Source organism: Alosa alosa, chromosome 7, assembly GCF_017589495.1.
Source record: "Alosa alosa isolate M-15738 ecotype Scorff River chromosome 7, AALO_Geno_1.1, whole genome shotgun sequence".
Classification (NCBI taxonomy): Eukaryota; Metazoa; Chordata; class Actinopteri; order Clupeiformes; family Clupeidae; genus Alosa; species Alosa alosa.
The window spans coordinates 26,635,645-26,658,224 of NC_063195.1; the positions used below are offsets into that span (position 1 = coordinate 26,635,645).

Consider the following 22,580-nt stretch of genomic DNA (forward strand, 5'->3'; position numbering starts at 1 on the left):
AGTTGAATAACTCGCCTTTCCAGATTAAATGTCCATACTGGTTAAGAAAGGCAGGTGAACAGTCTCTAAAATAAGGTAGCTTCTGTAGTATAGCATCATCGGAAGTTTGCACGTTCTATTAAAACGCACTTTTTTTTTCTCTCGCTCTGAGAGGTAGCCTCCTGAGCATTTGCTCTGCTGCTGGATTGTGCCTCCACATGGATTGGATTTTGTGAAATACATTTCTAAATAAATGTGACTTATAGTCCAGTGTAATTTATATATGTGTTTTCCTCTTCATGACACATTTTTTTGACTGATGCGACTTATACTCCGGAGCGATTTATAGTCTGGAAAATACGGTATCAAACAGATTATTGAATCTTGTAATAAGGTAGTCAAGGATAACATAAACCAGTGTCACCTTCTTATCCTGGTAAAAAATCAATTTCCCATGGTGAAAGTCATGAGAGGTCAAATTAGTTAATAATGGAGTTTAACCATGACATTGCATATGCATTATATGAAATTATAATCAGATTAATATGATTACAGTTATTAACATTAGATAATTACCTGTCACATAAAGAGTCACTTCATTGCCAGCATATTTTCCATCCGGATCATCTGTTATGAACCTAAATCTATATTTCAGCCCATGGTCTGTGTCTCTCAGATTTTTTATCCTGAGAGTACAGTCATGCTCTTTACTCCCCCGATATTCAGCTCGATCTCGATAGTCTTCACTCTGAAACAAGTCTTCAGGTTCCTTGTCTTTCTCCCATTTCGTAAACCAGAATGCTTTCATAACTCTGTCCTTTGTTGGATAGGTGTATGTGCAGGGAATATCCACTGCAGACCCAGCTGGTGCACAGATCTCTGTTAAGCTGTATTCCACACCATACTTATTTCCTGAAACACCTAAACAAAATACATGAACGTTTGTAAATTCACATTTTATTTTTGATTAATTTTCACTACTCCCAAAACTACTGATAAGAAGAATCAAAACAAGGGATCAAAGAATTGAAACATTTTAAAATCACTTCATACATGGTGTTCATGGACAGAACACACAGCACAGCATAATATGGATTTGCAAAGAATATGTTAAAGCAAATGCTATTTGCACCCAGGTGTTAATAGCATTCAATGTGGCAACACTTTATAATAACTGCACACTATTAAGCATTTGTAAACTATTACTAAATGCTTTGTTCCTCATATGTGAAACATTGTTCCTACATTAATTCTTAATCAATGCTATTTGTACATGGAGGGAATAGTCTAGGTGGCTTTTTACATCTGGATGTACATAGCATAGCATAGCATAGCATAGCATAGAAGAGACATGTACCTGGGTGTAGGTAGCCAGCCATGCTATTTACACCCGGACACACAGAAACTGGACGGGACTAAGGTCGGCTGGCACCCAGGCTAAGAAGCTGTATCTATGTTTTAGAAACAGCATTAGTCTCTCTGTCTGCTGCACCAGTTTCCCTGTCGGGATTTATTCTCTGATAATGATCAGTGGACATTAGCCCTTACCTATGCTGTTTCCCCATGACCGTTGCAGAATTTCTGAAATTGCATGTTTTATGTTGCTTTGCAGTGGCTTAGAGACTTGCGCATGTACACTTTTGCTTGTTGTCATGCAATCAATTGTAAAAAAAGACTAGAATCTGTAGTTTCCTGTGATTAGGCACTTTAGGTTTAGGCACCTATCAATGCTGTCCTAAAATCCCTGGAGCCTAGCTTGTAGAGGCTTATTGCTTAAATAAACTCATGCTGGATTGGCTGCCTAGCAGGGCAGTATAGGTGCTTGGCTGGACAGTTTTAAAATTGCTGTAACATAGAAACCCAATTGGTGTGAACAACAATCAGCATATGAACATGGGTCTGAGCCAAGTCACATATTCCACAGACAGAAATATGAGTGGAGCTGGTTTAGGCCCCCACTGTGGACTTCAAGGCAATGCTGCTACCGGCAACTTCAAGGCAGCGCTGTCTTGCCCAACCCTAACCGTTACCCTAACTCTAACACTAACCCTAGCGCCTACAACGCAGCTCTACCTTAAAGTCTATGGTGGGGGCTCAAATTTTGCATGAAGCCCATGCTTTTATCTATGACATCAGTATATAATAGAATATAGAATATAGAATACAGATAGATTGCCAGACCTGGTGCAGACAGAAGGAATGCAACGAAAAGGGGTCCACAGACGTACATGTCTGCATCAACCTGTAAATTATGCACATCATCAAAATAATGATCATGGTGAAGACAATATACTGTGGATCAGTGGAGACAATGCTGCTGATATCACATTACTTTATCAATTGCTGATAGATGTGGTATGGAACAGGATGCACATGGAACAGGAGAACATGACTTTAAAAATCATCACTCTATACCAATACTCAGACTAAAACAGCAATAACAACACTATGATGTTAATGAAGATCAGCATACTGCAGCACTATCTGGGTGGTCACGCAGGTTATCCAACTCAGTAGATACAGAGGGGCTGTACTACAGGCAATAAGGAATGTATTGTTTATTTCCAACGCATTGTTATTAGCTTAGGCTATCAGTTAACGTGTCATCCACTCATTTCTGTCTCGGGTCTCCCTAGCTGCAATCAGCTGTTTGAGAGCTGCTGCTGGTTCTGAACTGCTGTTGGCTCAGCTGGTCTCTGTTCAATAGGCGAGATTTAGCGAGACGGTGACTTTAGCTAAGCAGGCAGACAGCACGATGAAGAGAAGTGGGCAGGTAACAACAGAGTGCTCTTGCCCCCTTAAACCTTGTAAGGTGTTCATATACCCCCCTTACCCCCTAAGAGTGCTCTTGCCCCCTTATCCCTTAGGTGTTCATATTTTTGTCACACAGCCAATGTTCCCGGGTCTGGTGGACCCACCACATTATTAGGCTTTTAAATAAATATATGTAAAAATTTGTAAAAATCAAAACTAAAAAAAAAAACACAAAATTCCAGGGGGTCTACATTGATGAATACTTAAACTTTAAATATCATATTGAGCAACTCACCAAGAAATTACCTATGTACTTCGGTCTATTTTTTAAGTTAAGAGATTACCTTCTCAGCACTACTCACCCTGTACAGATCTTTATTCAAACCGCATTTACTTTACTGTAATATCATTTGGTGTGGGGCGGGCTGGGAAATGAAGGTTGATCTTGGCCAGCAGATGGCGGTACCTCCACATATAGTGAGTACTAAACTACGACCCGGTGTAATTCTATGGTCGGATTCAGAGAAGATAGTTTACTTCATTGAACTCACTTTTCCTTGGGAAGACAGAGTGGAAGTGGCCAATGAGCTGAAGAGAGCTAAATACACTGAAATAGCAGAGGAGGCAGCCAAGCGAGGTTGGAGTGCACGATTAAGGCCTATTGAAATCGGTGCACGTGGGTTTGTGGCCAGATCTGCTATTGGCTTGCTGTCTGAATTGGGCATTTGTGGTTGAAGTCTAAGGCAGGTGGTTAGTAACATGTATTTGGCAGCAGAACGGGCAAATGAATGGTTGTGGGTAAGGAGAAGTTACCCTTCCTGGGGCGCAAGCTAAGGTAAGCTAACTGGCTCATTTGTTTTGTGTTTGTGATGGACTGTGCCTAGGTTGATGGTACTTGGCTAAGGTTTTTTATGGTTTATGGTTTATGGTTCTTTTCCTAGTTCATATCCTGATTACATATAATATTTATACAAGTATGATTGCAAGATATGAATAAAAACACATCATATTGTATCGTATGTTTACTTAAGCTCAATTACCAATGAAATATAAATTATTTATGTAATTTATTTATTTATGTAATTTATTTTTGTGAAAAAAATTAGGAAATTCCATTATAAAAAAGGTACAAAAATAGAAACACAATGTTCTATCATTATTGGTGCTTATTTCTTAGATCAGAACAGGTGAAAGTGCTTGAAATGTAACAATTTTGTTACAATGTGTGGGAATAGCAGACAAAATTGCCTATACTCAGACACGCACACGTACAGGTGCACAGACACACAGACACACTCACACAGACACACACACACACACACACACACACACACACACAGCAGGCCCAGTTAGGAGGAGAACACAGTTAAGGTACATAGCACCTACAGTTATTACACTCAATTATTACAGTAGATCCGAACACCTCCTAGACACACACACACACACACACACACACACACACACAGCAGGCCCAGTTAGGAGGAGGACACAGTTAAGGTGCATAGCACCTACAATTATTACACTCAAATATTACAGTAGACCCAAAGACCTCCTATGTTATAGTTATGTGTAGGGGGCTGTACCGTGTGCAGCCATTGAAAATAAGTTATTTTTTGTGTTCTTCACAGAAAACGAGCCTGAGGCTAATGAGTCTGAGTTAGAAGAAATAATAAATAGCATATTTATCTTTTAGCAAACATTGAAAATGGGTCCCACAGACCCCAACACCTTACAAGGGTGAATTGGTTTGATGGAGAGATTGACTCCCTAAATCGAGATTATGGATACATATTTGACAAACATTAATTAGTTTGTTACCTTAAATTAGTCCAGGGTTGCCTAATCACAATTGTGTGCTTTCAGATCATAGGCTTTGTCAGGAATAACAATGGGAATCTGACTGTGGTGTGGTAGGGTCTTCAGTAGCCCTAAGGGCTGGTGTGGCATGAACGTTGCGTGTCTGTTGCATGTCGGTTGTGTGGTGGCTGCATGGTGTTTTCTAAACTTAGCACAAAAAGTAAGGAAATGTGTGTGGTAGATTATTCCTCTGTGGTAACAATGCTTTTAGGCAATAAATCTTATACCGTTGGAAAGCCTGTTTAGTTCCCTTTCAAATGGTGCGCCATTTGTAAAGAACATGCACTTGCGGGATGAGCAGCTGAGTATGTGTTGCGCCCATGAAAAAAATTGTAAAAATCTTATAAGCCTATATTATTTATGTTCGGGGTGTGGTTTTGATCTGAAAAGGTTTTAAAAAAAATAAAATAAATAAATACAGCTCAGCCCAGTGCCTACCCAAAAATATGGTTTGCACAACGCCCCTGTACTCTACCTTTGCGTAATATACACTAAACAGTAAAAGACAAAGAAAATGCTATAATGGCAAATAATGAATCAAATATATTAAAAGCCAACAGACTATTTAAAACCAACTGGTTGTGTCAGACGTACCTGGGAAAAGTTTCCTTTAACTTCCAACAGTGAAGATTGTACATGTGCAACCTTGACACAGAATTGAGTAGATAGAAGATGATGATGTAAGGACACAAAGACATTCACTTTCACATTTCACATCACATTCAGACAGTCAGACATGAGACGCGGAGCCAGTCTGCCAGTTTATAGACCTTGTATGAGTGACCATACAGGTGTGGATCTGGAGCTTAGCTATGTAGGTCACATGAACTGACTCAGGCTCTGCATGTCTCGTCTGCACTGTGTTAGGCTTAGCTCTCACTGATCCTGTGCAATCCCTCAGTAGGAACATCACTAATGACAATATACAGGAAGATAATTTCATAAAAACAAACACGTATATAATCCAAGTCAAAAGGAATAATGATGACAGGTATCAAATACAAAATATGAATAGTATCATACATCATTTATTGTCATTTTGAATTTGCAAGTTGTAATGCAAGGGAGTAAAGCGACAGAATAAATGAATGTAGAAAATATACACATTTTAGAATAAGTAAAAAAATATATACATACTAAGGCAAACATGTCTTACTCATTTTGTCATGTGACAGCTTATGGAACAGTGTGCCTTCCACGGCACACCTACCCCCCTCCCCACCTCCCCCCAACATTCTAAATCAATTTTATGCACCATAAAAAGTGTTGCAATATGGCCGCCGAGTGGAGAGACTTGCCTAAAAGGACTTTGCTTCCCTCCACTCGGCGGCCATATTGCAACGCCCGATGAGTGCCCAAAAGCGTTGCAATAGAGCATCACAGTCCCGCCCACAGCCGATGCCGGAAGTAAAAATTAAATACAATTTCTCCATTGACAATTGGGGTATAAGCCATAAAAACGTAACTGCACATGGTAGACTTAAACCAGATACGGCTGTAATAAGCGATTGTATATGCTCATATAGACGCCAAAAGTTCATGGGGCACTAACCTTGTTTTGAGATAAATGTCTTTTATTTGTGATGTCTTGGATAAGTACTTCATTACCCACAATCCTGAACAATCCCACAATCCCACAGTGATGCCTCTGATTGGTGGAAAGGCCGTTATGGTCATAATTTGAAACTTTCTTAGCGAAAATTATTGACAAAGATGGCCTTTTACTGCCTATATGCGAAAATCTTAATGTGATTAAAACTTGATTCCAATATATACAGTCAGTTAAGACGTTCGGAAAGGTTACCGCCCCCCACGAGGGGGAAAGTATGCTTACCTCACACAATGGAAGTCAATGGGCGAACTAGCTAACAGTTAGACTTTATACATTCGTTTTACATTCAGGTGGAGTTCTGCTTGTTTCTGAACACAATAATTTGAAGGAATTGTGTTTACTTAACTGCCCAGTGTATGCTAACAACTTAATTCACCCTCGATTGCCCAATGTTGACAACAAATTTCTCTGGAAGCTATATTCAATGGTAGCATCAGGTTGCTAACTGGCTAACTTTATATCGTCAGTGTAACATAACCAACTGGTACACATTACATGTACCGAGCTACACAGTCCGGCCATTGAAAGTAGTTCTACAATGAGTACACTCGAGACAGTTCTGGCCGTTTAACTGGAATTAGCAAAATGAGGGAACTTAATGTTACCCTTAACCTCCTTGACACACAGATAACTCTCAGTTGAAACGTGTTTGTGCCGTTTAGTGATGTTTGCTAAAAGATTTAATATTTGTATAGGTGCTTTCTGCACTCAAGCCGGTGCACCTCCATTAGATTACATGCAATCGAAACGAATGTTTTCCCACTCGGGGGCTTTTCAGCCACGACGGTAACCACGGCAACTGGGGGTGGTAACCACGATTATGACTAGTTGCCGACTGTATGTATAGGTATGGCATAGGCTGCTGCATTCAGAATGAGCTATATATCCTATAATATAGCCTAGTTCTACAGCGAGTGGTCAGACAATTATCCATAACACCCAACTGTCATGAGTTGCAGTTATAAAACTACTTCAACTACTTAAAAATATTAGAAAGTTAGCAGGCCAGACAGAACACAAAAAATAGTTTTGTTTACCCATATATGCTCCGCTGGTTTAATGTGATGAGAACGGTGCAAACTTAACTGATGGGTTACTGATCTACAATTCTGACTGTGACATGATTTAAGCATACGGCAAAGTCCTGTAAAATATGTCATTTTAATGTAGCCCAAAATGATAGGCTATTAAAAAAAGTCAGACAAGGCTTTCTGCCCTACCAAAATGTATGGTCACCGCACGCTACTGAAATAGACCATGTAAATGTTAGTTTAAACACTCAAACTTTTCAGGTAGCCGACAGGCTAACCTTTAGCATTTCCGACATTGCATGTCATTACATTGCAGCCTTTAGCATTTCCGACATTGCATGTCATTACATTGCAGCTAACATTAGCCTACATGCTGCAACACAGATATGAAATATATTATGTTTTAGTGAGTGTCCATAGGGGTGAAAGCCACTTTAAATCGGGTCACATTATTGACTGTTGCGTGTCCGAGAGTCAGCTTGTGGGTTTTGTAAGGGCCAGCATGAGGGACAAGACCTACAAAGTTGTGGTGAGTTTCGCAGGGAGTTTGGTAACGTTAATGCTGCTAGTTAACATTAGCTAGGCTACTGTAGCCTTCATACTGTATGATTCATATCAATCGTTAACTAGGGAATACTTCTTTGTGCATTTAACTCATTGAATGCCAAGCTGTTTTCGGGAGCTTTGTCCTAGAGTGCCAGCCATCTAGACCATTGTTGATGATTTTTGTACAGCCACAGCATATTCTGTGTTATAGCTATGAACACATACAATAGCTCGATTAAAAGGTGAGACTTCAAGCTCTCGGTGGGTGCAAACCGTGTATTTCTACACGCCTCTGTTCCTGAGACATCCCAAGCTAAACAGTGGCTAGTTTTCATCAAAATCACTGTTTTTTTTCTAGAAATGGAGATATAACGTCTTTCATGAAATATGAAGTGTTGCCTGTTCCTTACTTGTGTAAACTTTCCGGGAAGTGATCAGCGAGACCTGGCGAGACTGCGACCTAGTGATAGACCCACGAAAATGGTCTGGTTTTGACCTGACGTGCATGCATCACTGATTCGACCTAAAGCGGCAACCGAGTTATGATAAAATGTCCAGATTGTGCGTTTTCATGAGTTTCACGATCGTCATATATTTCATTTCCATTCATCACAGAGTTCCAATCACATACAAGGTGTGTTAGAGTGTCTAGTTTCGTAATTTTAAAAATAAGCTAAAAACGTAATATTACGTTTTTGGCACTCAACGAGTTAATGAACATTTTGTGTAATAATTCACGGCAAGTTAATAAACTGAATATGGTGGTCCAAGAGCAGACCATGCACCAGTCCATGCATCAGCCCGACTGAGCAGCGATGACAGTCAGGTACGAAGCACTGCACCATGTTGCTAACGTTAACGTTAACCGCTTTCACACACACGATATCAAATACACGATGATAAATATAAAATTCAACATCAAAACACTATTATTTATATGATGACTGCTATTAACTGCACATTCACTATATAAAAATCACTGTTTGGAGGAAAGGGTTCTCGTGCTGTCGCCGGTTGGAAGTCGTTCAAATAGGCAATTCGCGCCGTTTCGTCCTGGCTTATATATTTTTCAGTGAGGCACGGTGGTTCATGGGATGAGTAGTTCCTTCGCTCGGAAATGAAAATATGTACACAGTCTTGTACCTTATGACTTTTATTGGATTTTCTCTTCGTTTTTTCACTCGAAATGATATGTTGTACGCTTATGAGTTATGCCGTAGCTAGTTAGCCTAAGACATGCTGTAAAACTCTTTAGATACGGATTTTTCCAAAACGTCAATGGGACAAATGAATGGGAATCTTACTTCCGGCACCTAACCGCATTTCGGCTGTGGGCTGGACTGTGACGCTCTATATGGCAGCCGAGTTAGGCAAGTTCCTCCACTCGGCGGCCATATTGCAACGCTTTTTGGGCACTCATCGGGCATCCTATTTGGCAGAAATGCGTGTGCATTTTTTTGCGCCACTGCAAAAAAAGTTGCCTAATTAAAAAAAAAAAAATAGACGCAAGTGAACTTCAGGAACAGCTGCGTTCGTTCAGGTTTCATGTCAACAAATAATAGTAGGCTAACGTTGAAGGCGCAGTCAGGGATTCCACAGGAGATCACGCTTGTTTGTGTTTATGTTTAAGTTTCTTAGCAGACGCAATTTTGTGCAAAAAAACGTAGCCTAAATATGTTAACCAAGGAACCAAATTAAATAAATATGGCGAGATAGCTAAGCCCCTACCTTCAGTACCCTATTCCCAGATAAATCCACGCATTGTTTAGTTTTTTGTTTGTGATACAGGCAATGCTTTCCAAGCCCTGTGTTGCTAACATACCTAGGCTGTGAAACTAAGGTCTAGCTAGCCTATTGGTGGGTTTAATTGAATTTGAGTAATAGGATACGCAAGCATTACATCTGAGATATGTAATTCAATTCAATACAATGTGAGTTTGTAATTCCTGTAGAGCTCACCAAAATTATAGATATGATACAAGACACTTATCTGCTATAACCCAAGATAGATTTTCTTCGAATTTTTGACCATTTATTTTACCAAATGACATGGGAAACATAATTCATTTCATCCACATATTCTTATGCACCATGCACAACAAGCTACTAAGTTAGCTTAAAACCGTGAGAGAATCAAGCCAGCGTCATGGGCCGTCACGGCATTAAAGTGACAGGCACTCAATTCGACTTGCACAGCACCAATACAGTGTAATGGCATGAAAGAGAAGTCTATATAGTTTATACAGTGCTGTGCAAAAGTTAAGACACCCATGCTGAAAGGGAGGAATAAAAAACATATTTTGCCTTTTGTCTTAATGCCTTAATTAAAAAATCTATTATTTTTTAATGCATCATGTATCGTAAATAAATACATTATATATAAATGTCTTAACTTATGCACAGCACTGTATATTCTAAATAGTAATAGTTTGTACAGTGGCCTACAGTGTACAGTTGTACAGTGGCTAATACTAATAATGTAAATGAAAAAGGTGAAAGAAAAACATGAATAATCCTGTTCAAGTACTGCAATAATCATGCTTGTGTTGATGGTTGTCATCAATTTGTAACTCAATCTGTCCATTTACACTACAAATCAATTTGTAACTCAATCTGTCCATTTTATTTTTTTTGGGGGGGGGCTTCCTACGATCAACAGCACCGCTGCTGGAAAAAATTCTAGGGGAAACACTGTAACCCCATGCATTTCTATGGAGGATTTTTTGAGTGCTGTGTCAGAGACTTACACAGCACTCAAAAAATCCTCCATAGAGATGCATGGGGTTCTTCTTCTTCCTCTTTGGGGTTTTATGACAGCCGGCATCCAAAGAGTTGCATTGCTGTCACCTATGGGACTAGCACCGTAGTTTCCAGGGATTCCCTCCCTTCAGGAGAAAAGTGCGGGAAAGGAAACAAAAGAAAGAAGGTGATGCAAACTGATGATCTGTCGGTGGTAGGCTATAACCTTTTCTCAAAGACTGCCCCCTTAAATACAAAATGACCAACCGTGTCTGGGAATTTGGTTTCGGAGGGAAATTACAGGGCATTTAGGTAGTGGGTGTGTGAGGTGACGCAGTCCTCTATTTACATAGAACTTTGTATAAATACGAAGTAACTGCTCCTAGATAAACACTTTCGGTTTGACACAATCAAGAAATCATGACTGATCCAGCTAAGCCTGCATCTAAGAAGGGGTATTCAGACAAACTCTAAACACTTACTACAAACATGAGCGGCAGAGGTAAAACCGGCGGGTTAGTCCGTGTTTAGACCTAACTAGTTTAAAAAATCAGTAAAATTCTGGACTGGGAGAATCTTCAACGCTGATGCAGAAGTTTTCTTACATCGATACTGTTCTTCGGTTACTTTATTCGAAAAACCTGTTGATAAATATGGAATCTGGTATGGAGTACGAAGGTACAAAGTACAACTAAAAAAGACGCAATTCGGAGTGCAATCCGAGCTACCTACATCGATCGTCTTAGGTCCACATTATGGGCGGATCTTTTTTTTTTGTGCCTTTAATGTGACAGGATAGTAGAGAGTGACAGGAAGCGAGTGGGAGAGAGAGTTGGGGTGGGATCCGGAAAGGACCACGGGGCGGGAATCGAACCCGGGTCGCCGGCGTACGGTGCAGGTGCCCCAGCCAGTTGCGCCACAGCTGGGGCCGCGGATCTTTTATAATGGTGAAGTCGAAAGGTGTTTCACCTGTAACTCCACTGAACATAAGTATAAGGAATGTCCAACAGTTAAATGCTGGAGATGCGGTCAGTGCGGGCATAAAGCTACCAGTTGCGTCCGTGAAAGCACTTGCACTTTGTGCGGCGAGAAAAACCACACATACTTCAAGTGCCCTAAATCATTAATCATTAATCGTATCAAAAAGCCTAAGCCAAACCCGGCGCCTTGTCCACCACAACCAAACCCGGTGCCTAGTCCACCACAAACAACTGAGACAGATGGGCCTAATGAAAATCAACCAGAAAACGAAACTAATGAGAACCAGGGAGAACAAGCGTTACAGGAAGAAAACTTTGAAAGTGCTAGTGAGTCGAGTTTTGGGGCTGATAATGTCGAGGAGGAATCCAATGAATCCGAGAGTGAAGGTGAATCTACAGAGGAATCTGAGGAGGATGAACCTGAGGAAAAATCGGAGAGTAGTGATCTTATTGACCTGGAGACTTCTTTGGCGAAGGACAATCAGGTGAACGTAGTTCAACAGGGACAGGAGAAAGAAGAGAGCACACCTACAAAAAGACCACAAGAACAAGTTTATGATACAGAGTTCCCTCCTTTACAAATAAGCCCACCAAATGACTCAAGGACCTCCGATAAAGCAAAGAAGATACAATTATCCCTCACACCACCACAAAGTAAAAAAAAAAGTCTAACTTAAACTTTATTGCTTTTTTTTCTTCAATGTTTTTATTATCCTACAATGTACGTGGAGTTAAATCGGTAGAAAACATGAAAAAGAAGATGCAATTACTCAAGCAACAAAACATTGACATTTCGTGTTTACAAGAATTAAGAATAACTAATGACAAAGACATTCGAGATATGCAAACACAATGGTCACATGGACATTGCATCATTTCCTATGGCGACAACAAAGCGGACGGTGTAGGAATTCTTTTAAAATCAAAGAATATTGCTATTTTAAAAGTGAGACAAATAATTCCAGGGAGACTTCTTAGTCGATTTGTTTTTCAAAGGTAAAAAAAAATTCAGTGATTAATATATACACTCCACCTGATAGGCATAACATTTTTTTGATCTTTAGAAAACTGCAAACACTTTGTATGGTGGGCTATAATGTTTCCGTGTGTGTGACTTTAAAGCAGTGACTGAAGAAAAGGACAGAATAGCTAACAAACCTTTTAAGTTAACAAAAGGGAAAATCCTCCGAGATATATGTAAAAGCCTGAACGAGAGAGAGACTGAGAGACTGTTTCAGACTACTTCATCCTACTCAGGTAGGTTACACAAGAATAGATTCGAATAGTAAAACTCGGATCGACAGAATCTATGTGTCAAGCCAAGTTTTTATTAAATCTTATGAGACAAAATATATCGTAGATTCGGATCATTTAGCTGTAATCACCCAATGTGAAATTGAGAAAGGAACTCTCAGAGATTATGGAGGTTGAATACTCGATACTTAAAGGAATATTCAGTTATCGATGCTCTTCAGAGGAATTTCAAAACCTGGAAAACTTACGTCCTCTCTGGAAATCAGAATGTAGTTTTTGGGAATCAGTCAAAACTTGTCTACGAATTGTTTTCGTTCCAAGTGTAAAGCTTTAAACCAAGAAAAAGAAAGTCAATATTGAGGCCTAACAAGAAAATATATTGAACTAAAACTAACCAAGGACAATGAACATGAACTGGAACAACCAAGGGAGAAATTGGATGTATTCAATGAAGAATCAAAAACGAACTTGAAACTTTACAGTGGTCACGTCTATGAATCTACACCAAACATTCATTCTTTATTGGATAGTTTTAAAAAGAGAAAAGAGGAAACCTGCAAATGGTTATGTCCATCTAATTGAAGAAATCAAATCTAAAACAAAGGCCCAGCTAGAAAACATGTACAGCTCAATTACCATCAACAGAGATGAAATGAATAACTTTTTAGGAAGTAGAACCATCATGAAAAACCATCTGCAGGAGCAACTTGCAAATCCGATATCTTCTGGCGAGGTAGAAAATGCAATCAACTGCCTGAATAAAGGTAAGACTCCTGGACCTGATGGGTTTCCGGTAGAATTTTACCAAATGTCTATTTCCACACTGGCAGAAATCCTCAGGAAAGTCTTCAACGAAGGTATCGAATCAGGACATTTTCACCAATCTTTCTACCATGGCACTATGTCCCTCCTGTATAAGAAAGGGGACAAGTCGGATAATAACAATTATAGGCATTTAACAATTATGAATGTTGACTACAAGATTTTTGTGAAAATATTAATGAAAAGGCTTGAACCCTTATTACAAGAAATTGAAAAAGAACAAACCTGTGCAATTAAGAGCCGTAATATATGGGATAATCTAAGCACCCTGAGAGAACTTTACAATGGGAGATCAATCATAGGTTTTTATATTGTGGGTTTAGACCAAAAAAAGGCATTTGACTTTATATCAAGAGAATACGTGTGGAAAGTGTTAGAGTGGTTTGGTCTTCCTGAGAGTTTTATTAGTCTCATTAAACTTCTGTACCATACATCAGTAGTACAAGCCAAAATAAAAAAATAAACGATGAATTAACAGACCCCTTTCTAGTTAATAGAGGAGTGAAACAAGGATGCCCACTTAGTGCAGCTTTGTATATAATTGCAATCAGCCCTCTAATAACAAACATTAAGCAGGATACCCGGTTAAATGGGGTGAATTTAAATCCGCAAAACAAAATTAAGATATTGGCATATGCTGATGATCTGACTGTCCTAGTTACATCTCAAAATGAAATGGACATAATAAACGAACATTTTAAAAAGTATGAAGAGGTATCAGGAGCTAAATTAAATGATGCTAAAACAGAAGCTGTATGGATTGGTCGACCTGAAAGGAAATTTCCAATAAATGTTATTGAAAAGTAAGAAATAAAGATTTTAGGAATTTTTTTTTTTTTAGAAATCAAAAAAAAAAGGAAGTTATTCAGTAAGCTATACACATTTAGCCTTAACTCAAAACAGTTGTTAAGCTTATGTCATTCTGATCTGTAGAAATGTCACATGCCTAAATTTATTACACATGCATTAGAGGCCACATTAATTATAGGCTAATATATTATAATATTCAGTATTCATTATTGAATGCTTAGCTGGAATGATGTTTCCCTATCATCCTATTTTTAAAGCAGGCATACCTGTGGGCATGTAATTGAGCTACGGGTTTTCTTCAGGAATGGCATGTTTGAACGGGCACTGCACTAGTTTCCCTAATGTGCCGAAGCTTCTAAACATGGAAGACAAGGAAAACACAGCCACATCTGGTGGTTTGCGTAAATTATAGCAGCCACGGACTAGTGAAAAGAATGCCTACAACGTTCAACACAATGCCAAAGCTTCGAAATGTTCTCATTCATTACATTAAAAGTGTTGCAAGAAATTTGCATTTCTGTTTGTCTCAATTCAATACAATAAAATACGATTAGGCAACATAATCCTGTCACTCGTTATCACGTGAAGATTGGTGTTTCGGTGTAGGCGTGAAATCATGTGTTATCCCAGTCAATGATCCAATCGGTCTCCCATCCACTTAACGACCGCAGTAGACACTACTTAGCTTCTGAACCAGGACGAAGTATTATCAAAGTCCTTTTAAGCAAGTCCCTCCACTCGGCGGCCATATTGCAACGCGTTTTGGGTACGCATAAATCACACCCCTTTCACGGCAAAACGTCGACATGTGAATACATTGAGCCAATCTTGTGCTGCGTTGTAGATGAGGTTGGGGGTATATCCACCATTATGCGTTTGCAAATAAATCTCCTTTGTAAAGTAAAATAAAGTAAAATTTGATCAACAAACGATTATTATGTGCTTACCGTCCACTATGTGTGTTTGTGTAAATGCTTATATTTACGTAGACAACTGGCGTTACAAACTAAGCCAGTATTTTACAAAAACAAACGTTGTAGCAACATAAAGACAGATGGTTGGACACTATTGTTTCTCACTGATTCTTCAAATAATGGACAAAACATGTCCTACTTGTCTGTGTTTCGAATGAGTGCATCATCAGGGATACAAAGTCCGCTATTTAGTTTGCAACAAACAGAATTTGATGATCTTTCCAAGGCAGGTGTAGGGAACTTGACTGGCAAATTGTTTTCAATTGCAGTTATGAAGTGTGCCTGTCCATTGAAACATGTGGAATTGTGATTAAATATTCTCTTATATTGTCCATATTTTTTAATGATAGTCTCTAGACTTTATCCTTGCACTGTTGGACTTATTTGCACCACCACCATGACACACACTCTCATAGAACACCTTATAGAGCACCTGCTCTCTCATACTCCCATAGAGCACCTGCTTATTGAATCACAGGGTCAGTCCCTGCCCTGTCACTGCGAGCACCTCATGTTTATACATCCATAAATACATTCATGTGGATCTTTGATTTAGTATTTTTTGTCATACTTTTTATGGTATGTTTTGTGTGATGCCTGATGTCTGTATGCTACTGAGATCTTGAATCTATCAAAAAGTAGCAATTTCTGCAATGTATTGATATCGGCAGAGACTTTCTAATGAGCAGACACAGCACTCAAAAAATCCTCCATAGAAATGCATGGGGTTAGTTTGTAACGGCCGTTGTCTACACATATCACACCCCTTCCTCGACAAAACGTCGACATGTGAATACACTGAGCCAATCATATGTTGTGTTGTGAAGACATCTTCCCAATCATAGACATAATATACATAGACGCCGCATCGACCGCTACTCCTTACTAGCGCTGACGAGACGTGGGGCCGCCATCTTGGATCGGTCATCCACTCCACTCAGTGTAATCTCTTTGGCTGGTGCAATGAGCTGTCAGCGCATTAAATTAATCATACCTCACTGATTTTCACGCGGTTTTGTTTGCTGCAAAGGTCATACATGTAGCTATGATACAGCCACATTGTTCGAAAATACAAAATACAACCAATAGTACGGTAATGTTAAATCTTACTTGTGAAAAGTAAATCCCCCGAGTATGGTCCGCCGATTTGAGCAGGAACATGCTGCACAGTGCTGTCATCTTGTGTTTTCTGCTGCAAAGCAACGAGGAGTATGACCGGTCCAAGATGGCGGCCGCATTTCTTGTGTCCAGCAGCCAATGCGGCGTCTATGTACATTATGTCTATGTTCCCAATCATGTGGTGTGAACTCGCTGCTGGAGCAAGATTGGTGTCGTGAAGCCTTGCGCACGCGCATTTCTGCTGAATAGGATGCCCGATGAGTGCCCAAAAAGCGTTAGCTATATGGCCGCTGAGTGGATGGACTTGCCTAAAAGGACTTTGGTATAGGCTAGAAATATTTACTTTTACAGTACATTTGGCTTACAGTGGTGTTTCCTGTGTTTTAGGCTACTGCAAATTTGTCATTTTCCCTTTGCAGAATGCTGTAAAAGCCTTTGTTTCCTTTATACTGTAAGAATGACAGTACCAACAGTATATAATACAGGGCAATCATTATAGTAGAGTTTTGATGTGCACATTTTATCATGATTCGAATAAAGCCCCAGGAAAATGAATTATAATGTTAAAAATAAAACTATTTGGCATAGAATTCGAAGGATTTCCTTCCTACTGTAGAAAAGTGCGGGAAAGGAAACACAAGAAGGTGGTGTAAACCGATGATCTGTGGGTGGTGCTAACCTTTTCATAATGACCGCCCCCTTCCATACAAAATGACCAATCGTGTCTGAGTATTTAGTTTGGGAGGGAAATGACAGGGCATTCTGTGTGTAAATGGCGCAGTCCTCTATTTACATATAACTTGGTATATATACCAGGTAACTATAGCAAACAAAGTCATACTTCTGATATTTCGTATTTGGGAACTCGTCATGCCTGATCCAGCAAAGCCTGCCCCAAAGAAGGGGTCAAAGAAAGCCGTGACCAAGACGGCCGCTAAAGGAGGCAAGAAACGCAGAAAGTCCAGAAAGGAAAGTTACGCCATCTACGTGTACAAGGTTCTGAAACAGGTCCATCCTGATACCGGTATTTCTTCCAAGGCCATGGGCATTATGAACTCCTTCGTAAACGATATTTTCGAGCGCATTGCTGGGGAAGCCTCCCGTTTGGCTCACTACAACAAGCGCTCCACAATTTCTTCCAGAGAGATCCAGACCGCTGTGCGTCTGCTTTTGCCCGGTGAGCTGGCTAAGCACGCCGTGTCCGAGGGAACCAAGGCCGTCACTAAGTATACCAGCTCCAAGTAAAGCCGAAATTGAAACCTGCTCCAATTCAAAGGCTCTTTTAAGAGCCACTCACATTCTCTTTGAAAAGAAACTTCCAATGTAAATACGAATCACTGCTCTACTTTAATTTACCTACACTTACTTTACAGAATATTTTTTTTTTTAATTCTACGCTACTGTTACTTATTACTATACACTTTGGACAAATGGCAAATTAAAAGGTCCTTGTTACGGCTGCGTTATGCTAAAATGACCGACAACATGAAACAAGACTTGCTGTGCTAGGAATCGTTTAGACAACGTTTCATCATACTGGGAGACACAGTGCAGTTTTCGTCTGGAACAATAAAACGTCTGAGATTGTGCTAGTGTCCTTTACCCAGTCTTACAGCCGAAACTCTACATTTTATCACCTAGGTATTAGTTATCAGACAATACCAAATCAGTAAGTATTTTTTGGAACATAGCTTTTTTTCATATTTGAGTGGCTCTTAAAAGAGCCTTTAAATTATCAGATCTCAACTTCAAATCAGTTTAAGCACGCTCCCCACGGATACGACGAGCCAGCTGGATGTCCTTGGGCATGATAGTGACCCTCTTGGCGTGGATGGCGCACAAGTTAGTGTCCTCAAACAGACCGACCAGATAAGCCTCGCTAGCCTCCTGAAGAGCCATGACTGCAGAGCTCTGGAAGCGCAGATCAGTCTTGAAGTCCTGAGCAATTTCTCGGACAAGACGCTGGAAGGGCAGCTTGCGGATCAACAGCTCAGTAGACTTCTGGTAACGACGGATCTCTCTCAGAGCCACGGTACCAGGCCTATAACGGTGAGGCTTCTTTACGCCACCGGTAGCGGGTGCGCTCTTACGTGCAGCCTTGGTGGCGAGCTGCTTCCTGGGAGCCTTACCGCCGGTAGATTTGCGAGCTGTCTGCTTGGTTCTTGCCATTACGACGTATTCTTCGAGATTGAAGATTAGTAACACAACTGCAGAACGTGGGTATATAAGGCCTAAAGTCGCATCCTGCCCCCTGGACGTCAGATTATTGGTCTCCGCTGATTGGTCTTCCTGAAAAATGCAAAGGTCATCCCCTAAAAGGCCTCTATCATTACATTGATTCTATTCACAATATATTTTCCATATCAATTCGAATTTAAAGAAATGTACTTATACATTATATCCGCCAGTGCATATAGCCTGATGTAGAAAAAAACAAACAATAACTTGTTAGCTAACATGAACAAGCACAAATTATGTTCACAATGATGAATAAAATTATTTCAATATCAATTCGAATTTAAAGAAATGCACTTTATTTGCAGCCTTTATTTGCTAAATTTAGGCCTTTAAATATATGCGTGTTTAAATAGGAACAAAGCAAACTACCATTCATGTTTTGTATTTTATTGAAATAATGCATCCAAATGTTTATCCACAGACTAGGATAAACTAAGAACGTATATAATGCAGTAGTTCATGTGTGCATTTGTGAGTTGGGTGCCGATTCATTTTGATCTGAAGCCATTAAATTGAAAAGAAATAAAAAACTCTGACAAATATATTTTACCAATCATAAGAAGTCTGCTGGATCAGGAGCTAATTAACGACTGACATTTTAAAAAGTGGAAGAACAGGAGTGGCCAAATATTGATCTCTAGTAGAAGATATTTTGTTCAATTGCTTTTTACACATGTAAGCTACGTGAAGAAACATTTTTTGACATAACAAAAATGACCAAGACAACTTAGAATTTTCTTTTCAAGGCATGTAGGTGGCTCTTAAAAGAGCCTTTGTTTTGGAGTCTTGAGATGATTTACTTGGACTTCTCCGTCTTCTTGGGCAGCAGAACAGCCTGAATGTTAGGCAGCACACCACCCTGAGCGATGGTCACTCCGCCAAGCAGTTTGTTCAACTCCTCGTCGTTCCGCACAGCCAGCTGCAGATGGCGGGGAATGATACGGGTCTTCTTGTTGTCACGGGCAGCGTTACCGGCCAACTCCAGGATCTCAGCCGTCAGATACTCGAGCACAGCAGCCAAGTAGACCGGTGCACCAGCGCCGACACGCTGAGCATAGTTGCCTTTTCGCAGCAGCCTGTGCACACGGCCGACGGGGAACTGCAGTCCAGCCCTGGATGAACGTGTCTTGGCCTTTGCTCTGGCCTTGCCGGGTTTTGCCTCTGCCGCTCATTTTTGTAGTAGGTGTTTAGAGTTCGTCTGAATACCCAAATGCTTAGTCACGGCCAGGCATGTCCTATTATCCCTCATCAGCGCAGGGGTACTTAGTGCCCCAGTGGCTGAGAACACAATGCTGAGAGCCAATCAATGTGTAGCTCGCTGCGGGACATCATCTTGGGTTCTATTTGGCGCGTATTGAAGTCCCACCTCCATTTCAGTGCATCAGCAGCACAATCACAAAAAAGTAACGCATGTCACAGTAGATCCAGTAATCTCCCAGTTTAAGTTACAGTTAGTTTTACTTTAATGGTCATAGTAAATCAACAAAGCTTCGCGTGGTAACTATTACAATAGTAAACTGTGTGTTTCAGCTTTCAGATACTTTGTGATACAGTGAACATTGGTACAATGTAACAAACTGAAGTGGTTGTGTGTTGCAACATTTTGGATACTTGGTATTGTATTGTTTGAGAACAACTGCTTTATGAGCAAGAGGGCATTATGAGTTATTAATTGATTAAACCAAAGTCCTTTTAGGCAAGTCCCTCCACTCAGCGGCCATATAGCAACGATTTTTGGGCACTCATCGGGCACCCTATTCAGCAGAAATCTGTTGTGTGTCTTCACAACACCACATATTATTGGCTCAATGCATTCACTTCACACCACATGATTGGCTCAATGTATTCACATGTCAACGTTTTGCCGAGGAAGGGGTGGGATATGTGTAGACAACGGCCATATTGGCGTGACAAACTAACCCCATGCATTCCTATGGAGGATTTTAAGTGCTGTGTCTCCTCATTAGAAAGTCTTTGGTTTGAATTCATGATCCATTAGTTAATTACCCACATAGTGTTTATTACCACCGTTTAAACTTCCCTCTGGACCAGTGAGTTTTATGATAATTTATTTGGTCAATCACGCAGTAGGACATTTGTGAAAGTTATAGAGAGCAAACCAGTCGGTGTGTAAATGTACACACTCAAAGCGAGAATGTTTATATACCAGCAGACACTATTGGAATAAACCCCTTCACATAACTTTTGGGTGGCTCTTAAAAGAGCCGTTTTGTAAACTTGTTGAAAACACAACATTTACTTCTTCTTGGGTGCAGCCTTTTTGGGCTTGGCAGCTTTAGGCTTGGCCGCCTTTGTTTCGCTGCCTTTGCTTTCTTGGGGCTCTTTTGCTGCCTTCTTGGGTGCAGCAGACTTCTTTAGCCTTCTTCGGCTCTTCGCTGCCTTTTTTCGGGCGTATGGCTTTTGGCTGCTTTCTTCGAGACTTTTTTTAGCTGTCAGCCGGGCTCTTTTGGCTGCTGCCTTCTTAGGCTTCTTAGCAGCGGCAGGTTTCTTCGCTGCTGGCTTCTTGGCTTTAGGAGCTGCCTTCTTTGCAGGCTTCTTTTCCACCGCCTTGTTCAGCTTGAAGGAACCGGAGGCACCAGTTCCCTTGGTCTGGACCAGAGTTCCCTTGGTGACCAAACTCTTGATGGCCACCTTGACACGAGCGTTGTTCTTTTCCACATCGTACCCACCAGCCGCCAAAGCTTTCTTCAGCGCAGCCAGAGAAACTCCCTTCTTCTCTTTGGAGGCAGAGATAGCCTTGACGACGAGCTCGCCCACGCTAGGACCAGTCTTCTTGGGTCGGGGCGCCTTCTTCTTGGGGGACTTTGCTGGGGCCGCTGCGGGGGCTGGAGCATCTTCTGCCATTGTATCGTTTAGATTTTCCGCACAAACTTCTCGAGAGAGCTGATCAAATGAATGTCGGACGGAGTCGGTGGGCTGGACTTAAAATAAACATGAGAACCATTTAGACTCAGCAGACTGAGAGCTCTCCCGGCATGTGGTGAATAAATCACTTGTGTTTTCTCCTAGCACTTTTTTAAACAAATATCAGTAACTATACAACATTTACCAATAAGACGATGTCTGTTGTGAAGAGCACAGCCTACACTTTAAAATGAATATATGGGGTGTTATGGTTGCCCTTTATCCCTTTTGCAACGAACTGGAAACTTTTGATGTCTAGGTGGAAATTTTGCACTCAGTCTTGGTCTTGTGCGAAAAACATGCACATAATGATAATAAAACCGTGCAATGCATCAACAAAAAAGTGGCACAAACCAAGAGACGAGTCTCGGTAACGTGTAAAAGCAGTGACAATGCCGTTTTTGCAAAGGTGTACTTTACACACGGGAGCTTTTTGGACACCACGAAACACAGTTAATAAACGTGCACCACACGGCTATACCATACAGTTGGCCACAGTAAAGTAACACCTTAATTTACAGTTTTTCTCAGTAGCTTTGGTGCTTTTCTCACATCACTATTAACATTTGCACAGCAGTTAGTGCATTTCTCAAAACAATTAGTCCAAACTGCAAAACCTAGTGGATAACTTGCAAAAGCACGTCACTTGCTCAAAATGGATAGTCCATTCCTCAAAATCAAGTATTTATGTCAATGAAACTGCCAGTGTCATCAAAATGAGAAGTGCTCTCAGTGTTTTCCCATGCAAAAAAAGGTCAGAACTCAGTGACACTACCTGAAAATGCTCAAGACAACACTATACAGTACTTGTACAGCCATTTGAAAACTACAGTAAAGTTACAATAGCTGTAGTTAGGGGAGTAAGTGAGTACAAGACACTGAATATGTACGTTTCACAGTTTTACTGTATATGCTCTTTAGAATTCTACAGCATTGTGAC

General features: G+C 40.4%; 3 protein-coding genes, 1 long non-coding RNA gene and 1 pseudogene across 4 annotated transcripts; 1 reads left to right on the top strand and 4 right to left on the bottom strand.

Moving 5' to 3' along the window:
• Positions 1-563: 563 nt before the first annotated feature.
• Positions 564-5,303, bottom strand: LOC125297154. Its single transcript, XR_007193963.1, has 3 exons — positions 5,185-5,303; positions 2,161-2,221; positions 564-900 (listed from the first exon to the last, which is right to left on the bottom strand). It is a non-coding gene; the product is annotated as an uncharacterized LOC125297154 (long non-coding RNA).
• Positions 5,304-17,347: 12,044 nt separating this feature from the next.
• On the top strand, positions 17,348-17,722 carry LOC125297115 (histone H2B-like). The gene has a single exon (XM_048247281.1). The coding sequence runs from the start codon at positions 17,348-17,350 to the stop codon at positions 17,720-17,722; it is 375 nt and encodes a 124-aa protein (XP_048103238.1).
• A 513-nt stretch (positions 17,723-18,235) lies between these two features.
• Positions 18,236-18,646, bottom strand: LOC125298328 (histone H3). Its single transcript, XM_048249030.1, has one exon. The coding sequence runs from the start codon at positions 18,644-18,646 to the stop codon at positions 18,236-18,238; it is 411 nt and encodes a 136-aa protein (XP_048104987.1).
• Positions 18,647-19,227: 581 nt separating this feature from the next.
• On the bottom strand, positions 19,228-19,887 carry LOC125297112 (annotated as a pseudogene).
• Positions 19,888-20,971: 1,084 nt separating this feature from the next.
• On the bottom strand, positions 20,972-21,580 carry LOC125297102 (histone H1-like). The gene has a single exon (XM_048247268.1). It carries the CDS (start codon positions 21,578-21,580, stop codon positions 20,972-20,974), a length of 609 nt encoding a protein of 202 aa, XP_048103225.1.
• Between the last annotated feature and the right edge of the window lie 1,000 nt (positions 21,581-22,580).

Bases quoted from the DNA above. Each gene is read 5' to 3' on its own strand.
- LOC125297115 (XM_048247281.1), top strand. From the start codon at position 17,348: ATGCCTGATCCAGCAAAGCCTGCCCCAAAGAAGGGGTCAAAGAAAGCC.
- LOC125297102 (XM_048247268.1), bottom strand. From the start codon at position 21,580: ATGGCAGAAGATGCTCCAGCCCCCGCAGCGGCCCCAGCAAAGTCCCCC.
- LOC125298328 (XM_048249030.1), bottom strand. From the start codon at position 18,646: ATGGCAAGAACCAAGCAGACAGCTCGCAAATCTACCGGCGGTAAGGCT.